Source organism: Hyaena hyaena, unplaced genomic scaffold, assembly GCF_003009895.1.
Source record: "Hyaena hyaena isolate Hyena2069 unplaced genomic scaffold, ASM300989v1 scaffold_1198, whole genome shotgun sequence".
Classification (NCBI taxonomy): Eukaryota; Metazoa; Chordata; class Mammalia; order Carnivora; family Hyaenidae; genus Hyaena; species Hyaena hyaena.
Window position 1 is genome coordinate 302,277 of NW_024081837.1, and position 23,660 is coordinate 325,936.

Below are 23,660 nucleotides of genomic sequence, written 5' to 3' on the forward strand. Positions count from 1 at the left end.
TGTCAATATTGTTACCAGTAAACATTGGGCTGTGTGTGCCCCTTTGAAACAACACTCCTGTATCCTTTGGATAAATACATACTGGTGTAATTGCTGGGTCACAGAGTAGTTCTATTTTTAAGTGTTTTGAGGAACTTCCATATTGCATTTCAGAGTAGCTAAGCCATTTTGCATTCCCACCACCAGTGCAAAAGGGATCCTAGTCCTCCACATTATTGCCAACATCTGTTGTTGGCCTGAATTGTTAATTTTAGCATTTTGACAGGTGTGAGGTGGTATCTCATTGTGGTTTTGACTTGTATTTTCCTGATGATGAGTGATGTTGAGCATTTTTTCATGTGTCTGTTAGCCATCTGGATGTCTTCTTTGGAAAAGTGTCTATTCATGTGTTTGCTCATTTCTTCACTGGGTTATTTGTTTTGGGAGTTTTGAGTTTTATAAGTTCTTTACATATTTTGCAAATATCTTCTCCCATTCCATCAGTTGCCTTTTAGTTTTGCTGATTGTTTCCTTTGCTGTGCAGAACCTTTTTATCTTGATGAGGTCCCAATAGTTCATTTTTGCTTTTGTTTCTTTTGCCTCTGAAGACATGTTTAGTGAGAAGTTCCTGCAGCCAAGGTCAAAGAGGTTGTTGCCTATTTTCTCTTCTAGGATGTTAATGGATTCCTGTTTCGTGTTTAGATCTTTCATCCATTTTGAGTTTGTTTCAGTGTATGGTATAAGAAGTTGGTCCAGGTTCATTCTTCTACATGTCACTATACAGTTTTCCCAACAGCATTTGCTGAAGAGATAGTCATTTTTCCATTGGATATTCTTTCCTACTTTGTCAAAGATTAGTTGGCCATATATTTGTGGGTCCATTTCTGGGTTCTTTATTATGTTCCATTGATCTATGTGTCTGTTTTTGTGCCAGAACTTTATTGTCTTGATGAATACAGCTTTGTAGTAAAGCTTGAAGTCCAGAATCGTGATGCCTCCAGATTTAGTTTGCTTTTTCAGCATTATTTTGGCTACTCAATAGGGTCTATTCTGGTTCCATACAAATTTTAAGGTTGTTTGTTCTAGCTGTGTAAAGAAGGCTGGTGTTATTTTGATAGGGATTGCATTGAATATGTAGATTACTTTGGTTAGTATCAACATTTTAACAATATTTGATCTTCCAATCCATGAACATGGAATTTTTTTTCCTTTTTTGTGTGTCTTCTTCAATTTCTTTCATAAACTTTCTACAATTTTCAGTGTACAGATTTTTCACCTCTTTGATTAGGTTTATTCCTCGGCATTTTGTAGCTTTTGGTGTAATTGTAAATGGGATCGATTCCTTGATTTCTCTTTCTGCTGCTTCATTATTGGTGTCTAGAAATTCAACTGATTTCTGTATACTGATTTTATATCCTGTGATTTTGCTGAATTTGTGGATCAGGTCTAGCAGGGGTTTTTTTGGTGGAGTCTTTTGAGTTCTTCACATAGAGTATCATGTCATCTGCAAAGACTAAAAATTTGACTTCTTCCTTGCCAATTTAGATGCCTTTTTAAAAATTTTAATATTTATTTATTTTTGAGAGAGAATGAGGGAGAGAGATAGAGTGTAAGCAGCGGAAGGGCAGAGAAATAGGGAGACACAGAATCCAAAGCAGGCTCTGGGGCTCTGAGCTGTCTGAATTCACAGACTGCAAGATCATGACCTCAGCCAAAGTTGGACTTTTTTTTTTTTTTGGCTGTTTGGGGCTTTATTTGTTGTTCTTTTTCCAGCTCTTTTAGATGTAATATTAGGTTGTGTACCTGAGAACTTTCTTCTTTCTTTAGGAAGGCCTGGATTGCTATATACTTCCCTCTTATGACCACCTTTCCTGCATCCTAGAGGTGTAGGACCGCTGTGTTTTCATTTTCATTTTCTTCCACGTACTTTTTAATTTCCTTTTTAACTTCTTGGTTAGCTCATTCATTATTTAGTAGAATGTTCTTTAGTCTCCAAATATTTGTTGTCTTTCCACATTTTTTCTTGTGGTTGATTTCGAGTTTCATAGCATTGTGGTCTGAAAATATGCACCCTATGATCTAGATCTTTTTGTATTTGTTGAGAGATGATTTGTATCCTAGTATGTGATCTGTTCTGGAGAATGTTCCATGTGCACTCGAGAAGACTGTGTATTCTGCTGCTTCAAGATGAAATGTTCTGAATAAATGTGTTAAGTCCATCCAGTCCACTGTGTCATTCACAGCCATTGTTTTCTTGTTGATTTTCTGTTTACATGATTTGTTCATTGCTGTAAGTGAGGTGTTGAAGTCCCCAATATTATGGTATTATTATCAATGAGTTTGTGTATGTTTGTGATTGATTTATTCATATATTTGTGTGTTTCACGTTGGGGTCATAAATGTTTACAGTTGTTAGATATTCTTGGTGGATAGACCCCATAATTATGATATAATGCCCTTACTTATCTCTTGCTACCGTCTTTATTTTAAAATCTGGTTTGTTTGCTATAACTATGGCTACTCCAGCTTTCTTTTGGTGACCATTAGCATGAGAGATGGTTCTCCATCCCCTTACTTTCAATCTGCAGGTGTCTTTATGTCTAAAATGGGTCTCTTGTAAGCAGCATCTAGATGAGTCTTACTTTCTCATCCATTCTGATACCCTATGTCTTTTGATTGGTACGTTTAGCCTATTGACATTTAAAAGTGGGTATGGAAAGATATGAACTTAGTGTCGTTATGCTGCCTGTAGAGTTGGAGTTTCTGGTGATGTTCTCTGGTCCCTTCCAGTCTTTGTTGCTTTTGTACCTTTTTGTTTTGTTTCATCTTTTCTCCCCTCAAAGAATCACCCTTAAAATTTTTTACAGGAATGGTTTGGTAGTTATGAACTCCTTTCATTTTTATTTGTCTGGGAAGCTCTTTTTCTCTCCTATTTTGAATGACAGTCTTGCTGGATAAAGAATTCTTGGCTGCATATTTTTCAGATTTAGCACATTGTATATATTCTGCCACTTCTTTCTGACCTACCAAGTTTCTGTGAATTGGTCTGCTGCAAACGTGATCCATTTTCCCTTGTACATTAAGGACTTTTTTCCCTTGGTGCTTTCATAATTTTTCATTGTCTGTGTATTTTGTGAATTTGACTATGATATGCCTTGGTGATGGTCTTTTTTGTTGAATATAATGGGAGTTCTTTGTGCTTCCTGGATTTTGATGTCTATGTCCTTCCCCAGATTAGGAAAATTTTCTGCTATAATTTGCTCACATAAACCTTCTGTCCTTGTTTCTCTCTCTTCATCTTCTGAAACTCCTAGGATTTGGATTTTATCCTTTTTAATAGGTCACTGAGTTCTCCAAGTCTGTTATTGTGCTTTTTTGCCTTTGTTTCCGTCTTTTTTCCTGCTTCATTGTTCTCCATAATTTTGTCTTCTATATCACTGATTCACTGCTCTGCTTTGTGCATCCTTTTCATTGTGTCATCTATTAGGGATTACATCTCAGTTATGACATTTTTAATTTTGTCCTGACTAGTTACTTCTTTTATCTCCGCGGAAAGGGAGTCTATGCTTTTTTTCAGCCCCAGCTAGCTAATATTCTTACTATTGTGGTTCTGAGTTTACTGCAAATATCTTCCTTACATATGTGTTGCATAAGCCCCTGGCTGTCATTTCTTCCTGTCCATTCTTTTGGGGTGAATTCCTTCATTGTCATTTTGGAGAAAGAAAATTAATTAATAAAACAAAATAAATTAAAAATTAAAAACAAAACAAAAAAATCAAATAAAGTAGCTAGACTCTAGGTATGTTTTGCTCTGCTTGTTGAAAGAAACTTGGTAGAATAGAGAAAAAAGGTAAAGAAAGAAAGAGTAAGAATAGCTTTAAATATTAAAATATATATATAATAAAATATAACAAAATGAAATAAAAAATGAAATAGAATAAAAATCTACAAAAAACATAGTAAAATAATGAAAACAATAAATAATATTTTTTAAAAAGAAAATAAAAAATAAATTTATCTCTTTCTGTATCCAAGAAAAAGAAAAGAGAAAAAAAAAACAATTTCAACAAAGACAGATGCAAAACAAAAACAAATAAACAAAAATGAATAAATAAATGAACTAGCAAACAGAATGAAACCCAAATGAAGTTGGATTCAGTGTCCCCTGGAGTTCAGACTATGAAACACTCTATAGAGTCCATACACTGAGCAGAGGGAGAGACTTGTGCTGGTTGTCAAGGCATTGTGCTTGGAGTGCACACTTGGGCGGGGCTTGGCGTAATGGCTCCATTGTCCTGTGGTGCTACTTAGTTTACTGGGTTGGATGCCCGCGCATGCGCGCGTGCCGGAGAGTTGGAACTGGCTTCACCCAGCTTCCTAGTCTCTGTCACAGGAACCTCATGCTCTCACTGACATTCAAGAACCCCTTCTTTGTCTCAGGCCTGTCACTCCCTGCCTCTACCCTGTCCGTATCCAAGCATCAGCCTGCCAGGCAGCACCTCCCTGCAGAGTTTTGTCGCAGGTAGGGCTGTGTTTCAACACCCATCTCTGCAGATACCCCAGTGGCTTGGACCCATGCCATCTCTCTGGGAAAGGGTCTCACTGAGCAATAGCCAGGTGCCTGGTTACCTCAGAAAATGTTTGTGTAATTGCACGGTGGCAGAAGTTCAGAGAGTGTGACAAATCACAACACAGAGCTAGTGCCAGGTTTCACTGCACTATAATGTCTTTGTCCCAATAACAGTAAATGTGGCTGCTCCCCGGGGTCTGCTGGGACCTTTGACCCTGGGGAGGCCTATTGGCCTCTACCAAATGCTCTCTAGGAGAACCGCTTCGCCCCTGTGGCCCATGGACCTCTCAGACCCTGCTGCCTGCTGCTAGGTATTCTCCCTCTCAGCAGAGCACCACCAGGAACTGAACTCTAGAATTTCAGACTCTGTGCTCCCCTGTGTATATAATCCTAACGATACTGAAACTCTTTCCTTTCTCCCCATTAGTGGATTTTGGGAACAGAATTCTTGTTCAGTCTTCTGTGTGTTTTCACTCTTTCTTTCTCTCCTTTTGGGGGAGTACTTTTCTTGCACGAAAGCACTCACCCAAAGCACTCTCTCCCTTTATTCTTTCTCTGCAAAAACAGCTCCTTGCCCTCTGCAGCTTCTCTCTCCCCAGTTCACCTTTCCGCACTGTGTACCTGCTGAGTTCTGTGGCTCAAGTTATGCAGATTGTTGCGTTAATCCTCAGATCAGTTTCCTAGGTGTGTAAAATGGTTTGGTACTGATCGACGTGCATTTCAGGGACAAGACAAGCTAAGCTGAGACCCTTCATTCTCCTCCACTATCTTTCTTAGACCCCTGTTTTTCTTTGTTTTTAGCTAATTACTTCCTTTGGTTTTTTTTTATATTGATCTTCAGTTTGACTTTGCTGAAGTCTATGTAGAAATTGAACTGTATCCAAAGACTAAGATTTTGATATCACAAAGGCTGATAAATTGAACTTCAATTTAAGATGTCAAAACACTCTTAGGTATCAGTACACATGCCTAGAAAAACCCATCGTGGAAATAATGCGATTATGATTAATAAAAGTTTGTTACCCCAGGCTATGCTGTTACCTCATGTTTACAAATAGACATTAATATTTTTAATGTTTATTTATTTATTTTCAAGAGACACAGAGCACGGGCAGGAGGTGTGAAGAAAGAGAGAGAGACACAGAATCCGAAGTGGGCTCCAGGCTCTGAGCTGTTAGCACAGACCCTGATGCGGGGCTTGAACCCACGAACTGTGAGATCATGACCTGAGCCCAAGTCTGATGTTTAACCAACTGAGGCACCCAGGCACCCCAATAGACATTAATATTTTAAAATTCCATTTACAAATCTAAACATTTTTAATGCATATTTTTATGTGAACATTTTGATACTCTTGATTTTAGCATTTGTAGGAAAAAATAAAACATTATTCTACTATATGTTACTATCAAACTAATTTTATTTCACAAAATTCAGCCTGGATTGTTAAAATAGCATCAATAACAATTAATGGAAAGTTCAAATGCTTATGTTTAATTTAAATTTCTATCCAACTTGTAAAACTGGTAGCTATATGTTAAAATTTCCAAAAGAGGAATTGAGAGTAGCTATTGGAATACATTTTAGTGATTAAAGTAGTCAGAAGGGTAAGTTGTAATATAAAAACTACTACTTATAAGCTTGTGACTATGGACTAGTTAATAATTTATTTAAAATTATTTCTTCAACCAAAAACTTGCTGAAGCTTAATATAATACTGTATGACAAAGATTTAATAACTATTTGTTCTTATTTTACATATTTTGGACAGTAAAGACACAAGTACAATATGAACTCATTTATGCTGGATTTTGCTTTTGAGAAGATTTTCCAAAATAATAGTAGTACTCTTGAGGCCAATAATAACTGAATTTATGACTACTTAATTAGGCTCTGTAGTAATTTTCTTTATTGCATTTGCTCATTATGTTAGTAGAATGAACGCGATGTTTATTTTTATGTGAGCACTTAATATCCACAAGATGCTTGTATAAATTAAATCTGGTGCACAAATGTGTCTTCCTAAACAAATTTTTCCTTTCTCTTTTCTAGACAATCCCAAAGAGATGACTCGCGTGGCTGTTTTTGTGAGAATTTTGGATGTTAATGACAATGCCCCGCAATTTGCTGTGTTCTATGACACTTTTGTATGTGAAAATGCCAGACCAGGACAGGTGAGCAAACATAGGACTTAAGAGCTTTGGAAGATTTTAATGGCTTGTTAAATATTTGTCTTCTCCTAATCTTAAGAAGAATGAGTAGACAGAGGTAAAAGAACTCATATAAGGCCCAGGAACATATATTATGTTTAAGGCTGATGATGGGGTGCTGGGGTGCCTAGATGGCTCAGTCAGTTAAATGCCTGACTCTTGATTTCTGTTCAGGTCACAATCTCATGGTCATGAGATCAAGCCCCTTATTGGGCCCTACTTTGAGCATGGATTCTGCTCAAGATTCATTCTCCCTCTCCTTGTGCCCACCCCTGCTATGTTTCATCTCTTTTTCTCTCTCTCTTCTCTCTCTCTCGTATACACAACACACACACACACACAAAGGCTGATGTTTTTAAAGTTTAAAAATGTTCTCAATGACAATATAGCGAATTTCAGATTTCTTTTGTGCAGTTATAATGAAAACATAAAATTTTAGTCTTACCACAAAACTTTAGATGTAAGAAGAAATAACTTTCACTTATTAAACACTCAAACACAAAAATAGGAAGAATAAAAAAACAACAACAAAAAACCTCTGCTCTTTCTTTAGATGAGTACCGTAACTGCTGGAGAAATGGGAGATGGAAGTTAGGAAAAACACAGAGATGGATACATGGGATCAGCTAGACAGTGCATCAATATTCCAATGTATGCAAATGATTTCAAAGCAGGCTGAAGGATTCACTCCTTAGATTTATGCTTGTATTTCATCATTATAGCAACACTCAGAGTGCTTAATGACTTAGTTTTCGTCCTTTAAAACATTCTTTCTACATCAGCTTTGTTTATAACTCTTTAAGTCTTTTCCTCAGTGGACTCATTTTGTTGTTTGCAAAACTCCAGTGTATATGGCTGAAAGAAATGCTCTTAATTGGTTTGAGTGCTATCTTCACAGAAGGAAGCTGCATGTTATAAATAATAATTGGGAATCAAATGTGTTTTATTAAAGAAAGAAGAGCCATCACAAAACTGTATTGTGTTTTGACATCATTTGATGCTCTTTATAAACATCAATGTCATTGTTACATTTTTATGCAAATTACATTGTGGAATAACACAGATTCTTCCTTCTGAAGATTCTAACAGAAATTCAATAGCCTGTCTATTGTTTGAAATGGTAAAATTGCTGCAATTGGATTCATTTTTTATTTGAAAATGTTATGGAAATGTTTAATTTGGAATATTTAAATGACAAAGCTACTTCCGACCTACTTCTTAATGAAACACTGTTTGCCCTGAAAATACCATTCCAAATAGTCCTCTGCTTGGCAGGCTCAGCATGATATAAGTTGAAGCCTTTTCTCTAAGAGATAAATTACCCACTTTACAACTGCCGCATGCATTGCTTCCTCTATGGTTATTCTATTTGATTTTCAAGAGATATCTTTTCAGAGCATTTGAATCATTTTAAATACTGATTTCCAAATGTATTCAAAATATACAAAATAAAGGTTTTTTTTTCCTCTTTATGACTCTTTTTAAAAAAATATATCTGGTTTAGTAACTATGTATTTTTTGGACTTTAAAAACCTCTTGGCATATTGAAGGAAAATAATAAAATTGAAGACTATTTCGATTAAAAAAGTAGCCTATTTTGATCAACTTGTTAGGAATAACATGATTAATAATTTTTGTCTAATTGAATGTGCAATAGCTTCCCATAGTAGTTATTATTTTTAATGTTTATCATTTGTTTTAGGAGATAGAGAGAGAAAGAGAGAGAGCATGAGCAGGGGAGGGGCAGAGAGAGAGAAGAGAATCCCAAGCAGGCTCCACACTTCAGCACAGAGCCAGATGTGGAGCTTAAACTCATGAACTATGAGATCACAACCTGAGCAGAAATCGAGAGTCAGAAGCTTAACCAACTGAGCCATCCAGGCTCTGGGTGCCCCAAGAGCCCCAATAGTAGTTTGTTATTTTTAAATAAGATCAGTTTATTAAATATCATTTTGGTCTCATAGGCTGAAAAATGGTTCCTTAAACCAAATCCTTATGTACTCAGTGATGAAATTCTAGGTTACAGCATCCTAACAGGTGAAACCAAGGTGGTTATTTGGGAAAGTCCTTCACTGAACCATCCTTGAAATTCACTTGTTAACTCTGCCTCTCCTTCTGGGAAGTAGGAGCTTGTGAGGACTTCTGGCTGTGCTTCAGTTATTTATAGAGTATTTCAACCTACCTAATTCTCTGAATCAAGTGCTGATTGAAAGTCGTACTTTGGGCAACAGCGTAGGAAATAATTCCATTTGTGTTATGCATGGACAAAATGAGAAGACAGAGATAAAATTAACTACCATCTCCTCCTCTTTTTTTCCCTGTTCCCTCCTCTAAGCGTAGAAGATTTTCCCCCTTGGAAAAGATGGAGCTTACAATTGATGTACCCTTAAGAGTTCCCTCTCCTGCCTGAACTAAGCTACTTGAGTCCTTATCTTTTCCATCACAGAGAGTCCTTAGGAAAGGAAAGAAGACTGGCTGTTTCATTTCTCTTTCGTTTTCAGCCAATAAAATATATTTAAAAAATTTTCATCATTATGGGAAAGAAATAGCATTTCGGTCTCACAGATTCCCCAGAGTCTCCCCAGGGAGGAGTGCTACTTGTATTTACCCACAGATAGTATCTGAGGTCCCGACCTTTATCAAGCCCAAAATATCCCACTGCATGTCTCCATGGAACACAGTTTAGTTACTTACGAGCTACTGAAAAGAGTGCTTTTTACCGGAACAAAGGGAATTTTTACATCAATGGAAACTATTACTCTAACCACTGGAAAAGCTCATGATCACTGTAAAAGCTTTCTCATTGAATTGAGATTATTTTAGAATAGCCTAGTAAAAATACAAACCAATTATGTTACAGCTAAGGATATAAAATATAAATGACTTATCAATGTCTATTCTCCATATGCTCAAAGTGAATACTAGACATCACCAGTGGTTTTGGTTTTGTTTTCCACAATGTGGCAACCTATTTTATTGGAAATTAGTTAAAATGAATTTGTTTCTAGCAGAATAAAATAGTGAGTGTTTATACAGAGATATAGGGGAGGTGGTTTTATCTCCTTCTTTTTGCCAACTTATGATTTCTATTGCAACTCAACTCAAATGTATATAGTATATACATATATATATGTATGTATATTTATATGCCCATATGTATATGGTACATATGCCAAATCAAATAAGCAAACATACAGCAAAACAAATTACAGTTGATCCCTGAACAACATGGAGATTACTTTCTTTATAACATTTAAAGAAAATATCAGTGAATCACTAACTTTGAAATCAATTATTCAAATAACATATTTTAATTAAGAATTTTTGCATGAAATTTTGCACATGGGTGGCTCAGTTGGTTAAGTGTCCAACTCTCCATATCAGTCCAGGTCTTGATCTCACGGTGTTTGACTGAGCCCCATGTTGGACTCTGCACTGATAGTGAGAAGCCTGCTTGGGATTTTCTCTCTCCCTCTGCCCCTCCCCCATTCTCTCTCTCTCTCAAAATAAATAAATAAACACTAAAAATTTAAAGAAAAAAAAAGAATTTTTGTAAGGAGACCTGGGTGACTCAGTTGTTTAAGCACCTGACTCTTGACTCCTGCTCAGATCATGATCTCATGGTCATGATATGGAGCCCGAGTTGGGCTCTGAGCTGACCATGGAGCCTGCCTGGGTCTCTCTCTTCCTTTCTCTGTGCACTCTTCTGCACCTGGGCACATGCAACAGTGTACACTCTCTCTCTTTTCCAAAATAAGTGAATAAACTTAAAGAAAAAAGAATTTTTGTGTAAACCATTATAATTTCTTATAGATATATGTAAAAATGTGGATATTTTGTTGTCTGAAATTGTAATTTATAATCATAGCTGAAAATGTATATTTATGATGGAATATTATAGTTTTTATTTTAAAATGCTTTTAGCTATACTTTTAAATTTCTATTATTTTGTGTTTGTATGTGTGCTAACCTATTAATCAATGATATATGTAAACATAAAAATTCTGTTTACTCTACTGTCTTTCTTGATGTTACTTCATTTATGTCATTTTTCCCTTAAACTTATTCTTATAAATCACTATTTAAAAAGAAAATATTTTAGACTGCTTGACAAACAAGAATCAGTCAAGAAATGCTTTGGTAACTGAATTGATACCTCTTAAATGGTATTAATGAATACTTGTATAAACATTTTTTTTCTCTTTAATTCCTTCACATAGTACCATTTTTGGTTTTGTATTGGATGGCTAAGCCATTAACAATAAAGCTTTGCTTTCTATTCAATCTTAAATTACCACTACAGTTTCATTAAGTAGTTATGTTTCATTTAAAAATATATTTTAAAATTAATCAAAGTTTCAATGATTGTTTTGGCTGCTTATTCCTAGACAATAAACATTTATCTCTCTTTGATTAAATTGTATTTCTTTTGGCATTTTGAAGGAGGTGGTTAAAGATGTAAGTAAATAGGGAGTACCTAAAACATACCACATTTTTATTTTTATAACGCACTTTAAAAGAAGACTAATTGAATGCAGAAGAGTTAAAATAATTTCTTATTTTTTTAATAATTACTTCATATAATATTTTAAAATTGAAATCTTTTTAAATAAAAATATAGTAACAAATATTTTCATCAAATATAGACACAATGTTAAAATGGGTCAGTTTATTAAAGCATACTCCTTTTAGTTAAGCACAAATTTGACCATTTATATAAACGTTGGTATACAAATTTAACAACTTCTGAAGCTCTCTTGAAAACTTAATATATGCAAAAATAAACATAAAAATGTTAGGCATATAACTTAAAGATAAATGGATATATATGCAAAAATTATATAGCTATATGTTATATATATATTTAAAAATATTAATCGAATATGTTCAAAGCATTTATCTGATTATAGTATAAAGTGTTACATTTTCTGTTTTGTTACCAGATAGCATCTCATATTGTCTCTTATCCATAAATAAATCAGAGATGAACTTTATAAAATAACCATTTCCCATCATATGCATATATTGATAAAAATATGTAATTTAATTGACAGTGCAGATGGAGTGAACCATAACTGCTAAAATAGACCATAATGTTTAAGTCTTTCACTTAAAAAGTTGTGTATAATATTATCTATAAAATCTCTACACTCTTTGAATAGTTTTCACTTTACTTTTGATGAGGAGAAAAACCATAATCACAACAGTTTTCTGAAATTTTTCTACATTAGATAAACTCTTCCAGATCAATGTTTAAAGATGTGTGAAATAACCTCATTTCAAATACTAAATTTAAAAGGCTGCAAAAATATAATATTGACATTTTTTATTTTGAAGAAATGGATAATATATAGAAGAAATTGAGAAGGAGGGAGAAAGAGAGACAGAGACAAGCAGAAAGGGAGGGGGAGAGAGAGAGATGAGGACTTTATTAAAATCAAAGTAATAACAAAAAAAGATAGAATAAGTCAAAGATACATGCACAAGGAGAAAAACCCACTGCCTTTAAACTTAGACAAAACTGGATGTTAAAAATTACATGTTATAAAGCAGATTATACCCATAGAATTTGATAAATATGCATTTTCTCTTTTCTGCAGCTAATACAGACTATAAGCGCAGTAGACAAAGATGACCCTTTAGGTGGACAGAAGTTTTTCTTCAGTTTAGCTGCTGTCAATCCCAACTTCACAGTACAGGATAATGAAGGTAAATTTTAGAACGGGGTCATTATGATTTAAGGTGACAGTAACAACAACTTTTCTGCAAAGTAACAATTACCATATGTATGATGTCCTAATTTATTGATCTGTGTTACTAAATGTTGTTTTCATCGGATATTTGATGAGATTAATTTCTTGACAGTGTTCATTTTCTCAAATTTCAAAAAATAGTAAATTACGTGAAAGAAATTTCTATACGAGAACTAATGAGAAGATTGGATCTTGGAAACAGAGAGGCTGGAAATAATCAGACACATGGGGCAGAGAAATGAATGACACAGTGAGACGTTTGTGAAAATTTCAATGAGATTTAGCAGCAACAGATTCACCAAAACCAAGAAAGCATGGAATATGGGTCATAAGAAAGAGAAGTAGTCATATTGGCCTGTGAGGGGGTTCAAGTGCAAAAGCAGTCACAAGGGCAAGATACACTATTCTTCTGTGTAATATGTAAATATTTCAATGTCTCTGTGATGAAAAATACTGAAAATACTGAAATTACGTGTCTTGCATTCCCAAAAGGGGCAAAAACAGATTTTATAGGAAAAATATGAAAATGGTTACATTTTTGAAAAGTTGAAAAGTTTTATTCTTTGAAAAAATATATAGTAATTATCCTAGTCTAAACAAAAGTGTGCAGTGAGAGCTCTTCCCCCCCAATAAATATATGTTAAAGTAACTATATCATCCCATCTTTCTTAAAAAGCCATACATGTTTTAGAGTAAGTGTAAATACAGCTATTCTTAAAATAAATTTAATAACTGCCTTGGCATGTTTGTAATACCTTCATAACAATGTAAGTACGTTGGCAGAGTCAGATTGCTATATCACCTCTAGGTGGCTTTCAGAATATCAGAAAGAAGTTGAAGATAATGGATAGTTTTACATGAACCCAATTTTTATTTGAGATATTTGATATGGTAGAAATGTCACAAATCAGTTGAAGAGAGGGCATCCGCTGGTAACATCTGTTTGCTAAATTGGAGTCTCTGAAATGTCTGTTTTCTATCCCTCTGAACATCTAAAATAATTGTGATGGGAAAAATTAGCATAGGGTTGGCAGATAAGACACAAAATGTCCAGTTTCATCTGCATATCAGTAAAATAACACCCGTCATTTTATTTGCTGAATCTGGCATCCTATATGTTGAACTTAGACTGGATATCACTAATACTGAATTGACAACATTATTCATCTTTCTAAGTATATTTTAATTTATGTTCCTGTTAAACCAAGCCCTGGCTTCCCACAAACCACCTCTCAATTTGGAAAAGTAATAGAGACTGGAAATGTTGTCTTATCACAACATTTCAAAGTTACTAGGTAAGCACCTTTAGGCTAATCTTAATTAAGTTTTGACAAGTAGTGGCATCTTCCTATATTTGGGAGAGTTCTTGATCTTATATGAGTTTCTCAGAACAAGAGTTGAAGGCATATGAATATAAATCTGAACATGACACTCTATAGAATACCACTAAAGGTAGATGAAATATATGATATAATCCTGCATAAATTTACTATTTTGCTACTGGGTGAATTTTGAAAGAATTTTCATTGAGAAATAGAATTGCTCTTCTTGAGAAAATACCCTTATGTTTATCAATATATTCATCTTAGAAAACTTAAGTTTAATGTATAAGTTCTTAAAATTTTATTTCCTGCTTCTGTGATAACACATTTGGGGCTTTTAATTGTTAAGATTCCTTCACTTTCCAATAACTTATAGATCAAAAGCGTAATTATATGATGACTTTCTAAATATTTAATAAAATGATTTGAATAGAATGGCTAGAATGCGGTAAAATGTCATTTTGTTCTTCAATATATTAAAACTATTGTAAGTAAAATTAAGATTTAGAAACTTTGGAAAAGTTAATAAAGGGTAAGGCAAGAAGATTCTAAATATATCCATATGTTAACACCTGTTGTGTTTTTTTGTGTTGTTGATTTTAGCTATTCTGACAGGTGTGAGGTGATATCTCGTTGTAGTTTTAATTTGTATTTCCCCGATGATCAGTGATATTGAGCACCTTTTCATGTGTCTGTTTGCCATCTGTATGTCTTCTTTGGGGAAAAAATGTCTATTCTTATCGTCTGCCTATTTTTAATTGGATTATTTGGTTTTCTGGTGTTGAGTTTTATAAGTTCTTTATAGATTTTGGATACTAACCCTTTATCAGGTATATCATTTGCAAATATCTTTTCCAGTTCTATAGATTGCCTTTTAGTTTTGTAGATTGTTTCCTTCATGTGCAGGAGCTTTTTCTTTCGATGAAGTCCCAATCATTTATTTTTGCTTTTGTTTCTTTTACCTCAAGAGACATATCTAGTAAGAAGTTGCTATGGCCAATGTCAAAGAGGTTACTGCCTGTGTTCTCCTATAGGATTTTTGTGGTTTCAGATCTCACAGTTAGGTCATTTAGTCTTTAATCCATTTTGAATTTATTTTGGGGTTTGGTGTATGAAGCTGGTCCAGTTTCATTTTTTGCATGTTGTCATCCACTTTTCCCAACACTATTTGTTGAAATGACTATCTTTTCCCCACTGGATATTCTTTCCTGCTTTGTCAGTGATTAATTGACCATGTAGTTGTGGATTCATTTCTGGGTTTTCTGTTCTATTGATTTATATGTGTCTATTTTTGTGCCAGTACCATACTGTTTTGAGCACTACAACTTTGTAATATAAATTGAAGTCTGAAATTGTGATGCCTCCTGCTTTGCTTTTCTCTTTCAAGGTGGCTTTAGCTATTTGGGGTTTGTTGCAGTTCCATACATATTTTAGGATTCTTGTTCTAGCTCTGGAAAAACGTTTTATTTTGATAGGGATTGTATTAAAGTGTAGATTGCTTTGGGTAATATAGACATCTTAACCTTATTTGTTCTTCTAATCCATGAGCATGAAATGTTTTTTTTTCCATTTCTTTGTGCTCACTTCCATTGCTTTCATCAATGTTTTATAGTTTTTAGACTACAAGTCTTTCACTGTTTTAGTTAAATCTATTCCTAGGTATCTTATTGGTTTTCCTACAATTGTGAATGAGATTGATTCTTTAATTTCCACTTCTGCTGCTTAATTATTGGTGTATAGAAATGCAACAGATTTCTGTACATTGGTTCTGTATTCTGTGAATTTATTGACTTCATGTATCAATTCTAACCATCTTTTGGTGAAGTCTTTTGGGTTTTCTACATGGAGTATCATGCCATGTGCAAATAGTGAAGTTTTTACTTCCTCCTAGGGGATTTAGATGCCTTTTATTTCTTTTCTTTGTCTGATTGCTGTGGCTAGGACTTCTGGTACTATGGTAAATAACAGTAGTGAGTGTGGACATCCCTGTTGTGTTCTGACCATTAAGGAAGAGCTCTCAGTTTTTCTCCCTTGAGAATGATATTAGTTGTGTGGTTTTCATATATAGCCTTTATTATTTTGAGGTATGTTCTTTCTAAACCTACTTCGTTGAGAGTTTTGTCATGAATGAGTGTTGGCAAGAATATGGAGAAAGGGGAACCCTCTTGAACAATTGATGGGAATGCAAACTGGTGCAGCCACTCTGGAAAACAGTATGGAGGTTCCTCGATAATTTTCTCAAAAAGTTAAAAATACAACTACCCTATGATACAGCAATTTACGCAAAGAATACAAAAATACTAATCCAAAGGATGCATCCTTGTGTTTATTGCATTATCTACAATAGCCAAATTATGGAAACAGCCCAAGTCTCCATGCACTGATGAATGGATAAAGAAGAAGCAAGAAGCGATACACACACACACACACACACACACACACACACAATGGAATATTACTCAGCCACAAAAAAGAATGAAATGTTGCATGGTATAACTACAGAGTATTATGCTAAGCTAAATCAATCAATCAGAGAAAGATAAATACCATATGATTTCACTCATATGAGGAATTTAAGATATAAAACAAAAGAGCAAAGGAAAAGAAGTGAGAAAGGCAAACTAAGAAACAGATACTTACACTTATCTATAGAGAAGAAACTGATGGCTGCCAGAGGAGAGATGGATGGGGGGATAGGTGAAATAGATGTTGGGATTAAGAAATGCACTTGTGATGAACACCAAGTGTTGTATGGAAGTGTTGAATCATTATATTACACACCTGAGACTAATACTATACTTTATGTTAACTAAATGAAATTTAGATAAAAACATAAAAAAAGAAAAAATATATATCCATAGGCCTATACTTATTTTTGTGTAGGTTTGAGACTGTAAAAATTATACCCTAATATTTCTTGGAATATAAGTCAAGTTTGCAAAATTATTAGGGTTACATTTTATTTTTTTTTAATTTGCTGATGTATGTCTTCTATTTTGCTAAGCTCCTTTTGTAGCTTATGTAGTTAACTGATGTAGTAGACATAACATCTTATTAATAATTTATGAAATGACTTTTATATGTACACACTATGCTTGCAAGAAATTATCACTTTTTTTTCTGTTTTATATGAATTTGAACAATATGATTTGAACTCACTCCCTTCCCAACATTAGCATTTTAAACAACCTTATGGGATTGGCTAAACAAGTCTAAGTGCGTTGGACCAACATAATAGGAAATTATTATGCAAGTGTATATTGATTTTTTTAAAAATATTGATTAGAGAAGGGTAGGAGGAATCTTTTTTTATTAACTGCACCACCTCCATTTAAGGAGGTGTGTTACCAGATAAAGAAAATTTTCAGTAGCAATATACTGGGTGAGTTATCAGATACAGACATTTTCAGTAGCAATATACTGAGTAGTAGAATGCTCGTGTTTATTAAGTCCTTACATCTCTCTGTGCCTCTGTTAGGCACCCCACATCAGCTGTCTTCCACCAGTATTTTCAGTTATATATTATATTCATTTTAATGGGTAGATATCAAAGTTCAGAAATACTAAATAACTTGCTCACCGTTGTTTATATATTGCGACTCTTGAAGGGTTTGGAGTCCATTATTGATTTTAAAAGTTCAACTACACTTAAAATTTACCCATGTTTTTCTTCATGAATATTAGATTAATACGTGCTTTGTGTGTGTGTGTGTATGTGTGCATGAGTGCATAAATATACATGCATTTATAAATTAAAAAATTATATAATTTTTTCTTGGTATGCATAGGTATGTTTTCTGAAAATCCTAAAAAACAATATGCTATTATCCTTGCAGTTTTGATAAAATATTCACTTACAAAAATTTACCATTTTAAAAGTAGTATCTGCATATTAGTTGGAAATCTAATAAATAAGCATAGTATTAGATTCCTCTGACTGTATAACCTGTCTTATCTACCTTTCAGTTGCACTGCATACATTTTATAGGATAATTGATAATAATTTTATAATTTACACGAATGTCTTTTTACTTATACGTCAAACCATAGTGATCAAGATGAGAGAAATCTACTGTCCCAAGCCATTTTTAATATTTTTTTTAATTTTACAAATAGTTTACTGTCAAATTGGTTTCCATATAACACCCAGTGCTCATCCCCACAAGTGCCCTCCTCCCTGCCCATCTCCCCCCCATTTTTAATATTTAAAAATGTTTTTTTAGATAATACGGCCAGAATTTTAACCAGAAAAAATGGATTCAATAGACATGAAATAAGTACCTATCTCTTGCCCGTGGTGATATCAGACAACGATTACCCAATTCAGAGCAGCACGGGCACGCTGACCATCCGCGTGTGTGCTTGTGACAGCCAAGGCAACATGCAGTCGTGCAGCGCCGAAGCCTTGCTCCTCCCCGCCGGCCTCAGCACGGGCGCCCTCATCGCCATTCTCCTCTGCATCATTATTTTGCTGGGTAAGAGCCGTTACCGAATATACGGTCGTTTCTAGATTCCGTGTTTGTAAATAAGAAATGCTGTTCTCAAAGTACTTCCTCCAGGCGCCTGGGTGACTCAGTCTTTAAACGTCTGACTTCGGCTCAGGTCATGATCTCACAGTTGTGAGTTCGGGTTTCACGTCTGGTGAGCACAAGCCCCTCTTAGGGTGAGCCCTGCTTCTCTCCCTCTCTTTTTGCCCCTTGCTCACTCTCACCCTCTCTGTCTCTCTCTCTCAAAAAAAAAAAAACCTAAAACGTTCATTAAAAATTAATTAATTAATTAATTAAATATCTCCTCCCAGATAACTCCAATATCTATATACAACAGACATAAGTTAATCAGGGGATATTGTTTATATTAAAATATTTTTTTGGGTCAGATAGCTATTACCTTTTCTTAAGATAGTAAGATCAAAAGTTAGAGCTTTTTTGGAATTTTTCAAGGTCAAACGATTTCTGAGTGGCTCAAGGAAGTCAAGGTACTTTGCTGTTAGTTGGGGATAGTTTTTCAGTAAATCTACAGTTTATTTCCAGGTTTTTGTTCTTATTACGCTGGATGGAGGCCTTGCTATCTTTCCTTTTCACTGAAATAATGTTGAAATAGGCCTTCACCTGGTTCACTTTTCTCTGCAACAATAATACTTGATTTTATAACCTAGAGCAAATTGTTTTTTAACTGCTTTTGAATGAAAAATCTGATTAAGTTTACTCTCCAGTTGCATTATCTTAAAACTATTGTGCATATTCCTATGACCCTAATCAAAAAACATTGTATCTGACATTTTAAGAAGCAATAAAATGAACTTGGATTTTGGAGCCAATCTTAGTAAGTTTCATTATCTTCATTATTAGAACATTTTTTACAGGGTAAGATCGTTTGGTTGATAATAAACAATCTAAGGTTCAAAATCTTTACATCACAATTTTATGAGTGTGCATGAATGTATAAATTTGAGCACAATAAAATGTCACATTTTCTCAAAGACATGAAGAATAAACATTTTCTTTCTCTTAATGCTGGCCTATTTATTTTTTAACCACTTTGAAGGTCAAGAACACTTATCAATAGATTAAAACTTTATTTTGTGTTGCATTAAAAAAGTTCCTTGTTTGCCCTTTCACACAAGCTTGAAGGCAAGCAGCCTGACAGTCTTGTGTTAATAAAAAACAAAATTTAAGAGCCCTTCACAGAATATTATAATTCTCTTAGTTCAGGCTGCTGTAACAATACTGTAGACTGGATGGCTTAACACAGAAATTTATTTCTCATAGTTTTGGAGGCTGAAAAGTCCAAAATCAAGGCACTGCGGATTCTCAATTTGGGGAGGGCATCTTCTGTTGTAACCCCACATGGCAGACTGTAATCATCTGTTTTGTTTCCTTTTATAAAATCACTAAGCACTGTTTCAATTCATGAGGGCTCCACTTTATGACTTTAGTTCTTAAAGACCCCACTTCCAAATACCATCACTTTGGGGATTTAGGCTTTAATATGAATTTTGAGAAGATATATTCAGTTCATCATGATAATAAATCCTATATCCTATATATGTTTCTTCTAAAGAATTTAAATAAGTATATATTTCATCATACATATCCCTGGTAAAATATTTTCTCTCTCTTTCCTTATCTATTGAATTCACTTCTGTTTCCCCAAGTCACCATTTTAAAGGATCATGTCCAAAATGTTTGGGAATACTGAATGAGGGTAGGAATAGCAATATAACCAAAGGGAATTTGAGATTAAGATTCTCCTCTCTTTTATGATATTACCATTATTATGCTTAGTAAAATTATTAAGTTATTATTATTGATAACTGGTCACAAATATAGGCAAATGCCCTTTCTGAGTGATACACATTTCTATCTGTACATCTATAGTCATTTGAAATGTATCTAGCTGAGGTTCACACATAGTTTCTGTAGGTAATTTGGTGTAGAAACTGGTATTCACTCTTTGCCATCTTGTGATCTGACTGCTTCTTTTTGGTCTCACATGAGATACATAATTTCCAGGTAATACCTGGAAGATTGCTAAACAAATATAGTGTCTAATCAGAAGGTCACTCCCCCCCCCACTAATTAAGACAATGTATGAAAAAACAAGTTAACAACATTTTTTTTCTTTTAACAACATAAGGAAAGAAAAATCTATGTAAATCCATCAGCAAAGCTATTTAACTCAAACCAATACTTGCATATCTTGTGAAGAATGCTGCCTTTTGAATATTGCATAAAGACATGAAAACTATGGGCATGTTTTTGTCCCCCTTAACTGTTTTATTTGAAGCTGAATTCCATGTGTCTATTTATTATGTAACACCTTATGCCACTATTCAATGCAAAATATAAATAATGTCTGTACAATCAGGAACTAACTTTAAACAGTTCTTAGAAAAAATAGACAAAATATCTCACTGTATTTGAGAAATATCCCAGATGGCTTTAAAAATAAATTGCACACACTGCCCTTAAACCACCAGCCCTGGCTCAATCCTCAATGATCCCCTCTCCCTTCCCCCCACCTCCCCTCCAAAGTAATGGAAGTACAGAATGAATCTTAAATTCCAGCCTGTGTCCAAAAACCTAAATAACTTCAACTCCTTTCCAGGACTTCCACTCGTTATTTATAGAGTGCTTTAGATGGACCGCTAATGAATCTTCTTTTTCTTGTTTCAAGTTATAGTAGTGCTGTTTGCAGCTCTGAAAAGACAGCGGAAGAAAGAGCCTCTGATCTTGTCTAAAGAGGACATCAGAGACAACATTGTGAGCTATAACGACGAGGGTGGCGGAGAGGAGGACACCCAAGCCTTTGATATCGGCACCCTGAGGAACCCCGCAGCCATCGAGGAGAAGAAGCTCCGGAGAGACATCATTCCGGAGACGTTGTTTATACCTCGGAGGACTCCCACGGCGCCGGACAACACAGACGTCCGGGATTTCATTAACGAAAGGCTGAAAGAGCATGATCTCGACCCCACCGCACCCCCGTACGACTCACTCGCAACCTACGCCTACGAGGGAAACGATTCCATCGCAGAGTCTCTGAGCTCCTTAGAGTCAGGGACCACCGACGGAGACCAAAACTACGATTACCTCCGAGAATGGGGCCCCCGGTTTAACAAGCTGGCCGAGATGTACGGTGGCGGGGACAGTGACAAAGACTCTTAACCTAGGATATCGATTCTGTTTAAGCAAGAAGAGGTAACTCGACGGACACTGTCCCCTCCTTCACAATATTTGATATTCAGGAGAGTTTTCCTGCCACTCAGCACAATTTTTTCCCATTTACTTCTTAATTTGTTCATTAATTCCATTAATTCTTTCCTGTAGGATGTCTCATGGAATATATGCGAAATTTTATTTAATCACTTCCAAGAGCCAAAGCTATGGAAATTCAGTGTTGTCCATCTTAGAAATAAAAGATAATTTCAGAAACATGAACAGGATAGCAACCTCACAAGCCGCTTCTGTTAGATACACGTCCTGCCCTTGCAAACGAAGCTTTTAAAAAGGTGAAGAAAAACATTTAAGGTATATCCTGTTCTGTACATTAAATTAAAAAAAAAAAATACATGTGGTGTTAGTAGGTGTGATATGCAACCTGGTATACAAACGTTTGTGCAATTTCATTTCATCAAATTCTATCTGCTAATGTTTTATATTTATATTTTTGTATTTATTTTTAAAAAAATAAACAAGTTTTTACAACTACCTTGTCTCCAGCTTCATTTTTTTCCTAAGAAAAAGTTTCTCCATGGACTGTCTTGGTACAAAAGTACATTGACGCAGGTAAGGGCACAAAGTCATTAGAGTTACTTTTGAGACCTCTAACCAAGCTAATATGACTTAGGTAAGAACTGTTTTTCCAGTGAGTTTTGTTATGCTCTGCTATGTGAAAAACGTGTCACATTAAAAGTAATAGTCATGTACCATTAAGCCAATTTAAAATCATGGCCATCTTTACGCTAAATATCCCCAAACATCAGCAATATGGTCATTTGGTTTGTTCATAGTCATTAAAATAATATCTGAAAGAATATCACATTTCTTATTTTTGTATGATATTTGTGCTATTGAGTTTTATAGGTAAGAAGAGTTCTGACAGATCTCAGATTGAAATAATCCTTTCATGGAAAATATACTTACCTCCCGTGGTGACTTTGAAAATGCCTAGTTATGATACTAATAATGGGAAATATTCCATTAAGATACAGCATTGTGACTGTCAAGGTTTCAAAAATGCATTACGTATTTATTTGTAATTAAGTCTGTTTTTCTGTCAATGAATGATTCAATAGAAAGGAAAAGAATCCTGGCAGTTAATCGTCTACTGTTGCTGAGATTCACAGAGGCCAGCTGCTACCAACTGATCTCTGGTTTCTCAAGCTCCAAATATGATTTATTTATAAATGGAGCTCTCTGTAGCGCCTACAGTAGGATGTTGCATTCCCTGCTGAGGAAATCATAAACAATACCAAAGATTTGTGTGCTTCCCAATTAGTGAAAATGCTATGCTTTTGGATTTAGAGTGCAATATTGAAATATCCTTAATGCAGAATTATTTCAGTCTTCTTGAATGGTATTTTCCCCCCAACTCCCAAGATGAAATGGCATGCATTTCACCAACTACAAACAGTTTGCATGGCAATATAATTACAAAAGAAAAACAACCCATGTGGTCTAGGTAAATTAGTCACATCACAAGGCTGATACATCAGATCATAGTAAAACCTAACTTGGTACACTTATTATATTTCAAGAGCTATTCATATACCAGAAGGCTGACCATAAAAAGGACAGAGTTTAAAAGGAGAAAAAAAATAAAACAAAAATCTAACTGATGGAAGAGAAAATCCTCAATGTCCCAGAATTATTCATTCAAATAACATCAAGAAAAATTGGAAAAATTAAAAGAAAATAAATCTTATGAACATTCACATTAATTATGATGAAAAATATCATATTCATTTGACTGAAAACTAGTTTATAAATTTCCAGCATTAGCTATTTTTAATAATATTGGGTATCAGTAATTGGAATTCTTATCTGAATATTTTTAATTACCCAAATTCAGATCATTTCAAACTGACGTTAACTTGCTCTGTCACTTATTTTATCATCCAATTTTAATAAATTTAAGAATTGTAGCAGTGATCTCTAGTATCATCCAAATCAGTTTTCCAAAAAATATTAAGGAGATTGATTAGCAGGGTTTTTTGGCAATATCTTATGTTGTACAGAAATCACTTCTTCAGAGTTCTGAAACAGTTCCCGGTAACAGATATCCTTTTATTCCTTGATAAGGAAGGTGACATGTTAAATTTCTT

General features: G+C 34.5%; 1 protein-coding gene across 1 annotated transcript in view; it reads left to right on the top strand.

Annotated features, from left to right (window-relative positions):
- Nucleotides 1–22,044, top strand: part of LOC120224597 (cadherin-10) — a 189,103-nt gene extending 167,059 nt beyond the window's left edge. Inside the window, exons 9-12 of the mRNA XM_039222856.1 lie at nucleotides 6,602–6,723; nucleotides 12,360–12,468; nucleotides 18,058–18,309; nucleotides 21,011–22,044. Of these exons, the coding sequence (XP_039078787.1) occupies nucleotides 6,602–6,723; nucleotides 12,360–12,468; nucleotides 18,058–18,309; nucleotides 21,011–21,501 (974 nt within the window). The 3' untranslated portion in view covers nucleotides 21,502–22,044. The remainder of the gene's footprint in view (nucleotides 1–6,601; nucleotides 6,724–12,359; nucleotides 12,469–18,057; nucleotides 18,310–21,010) is intronic.
- Nucleotides 22,045–23,660: the final 1,616 nt, after the last annotated feature.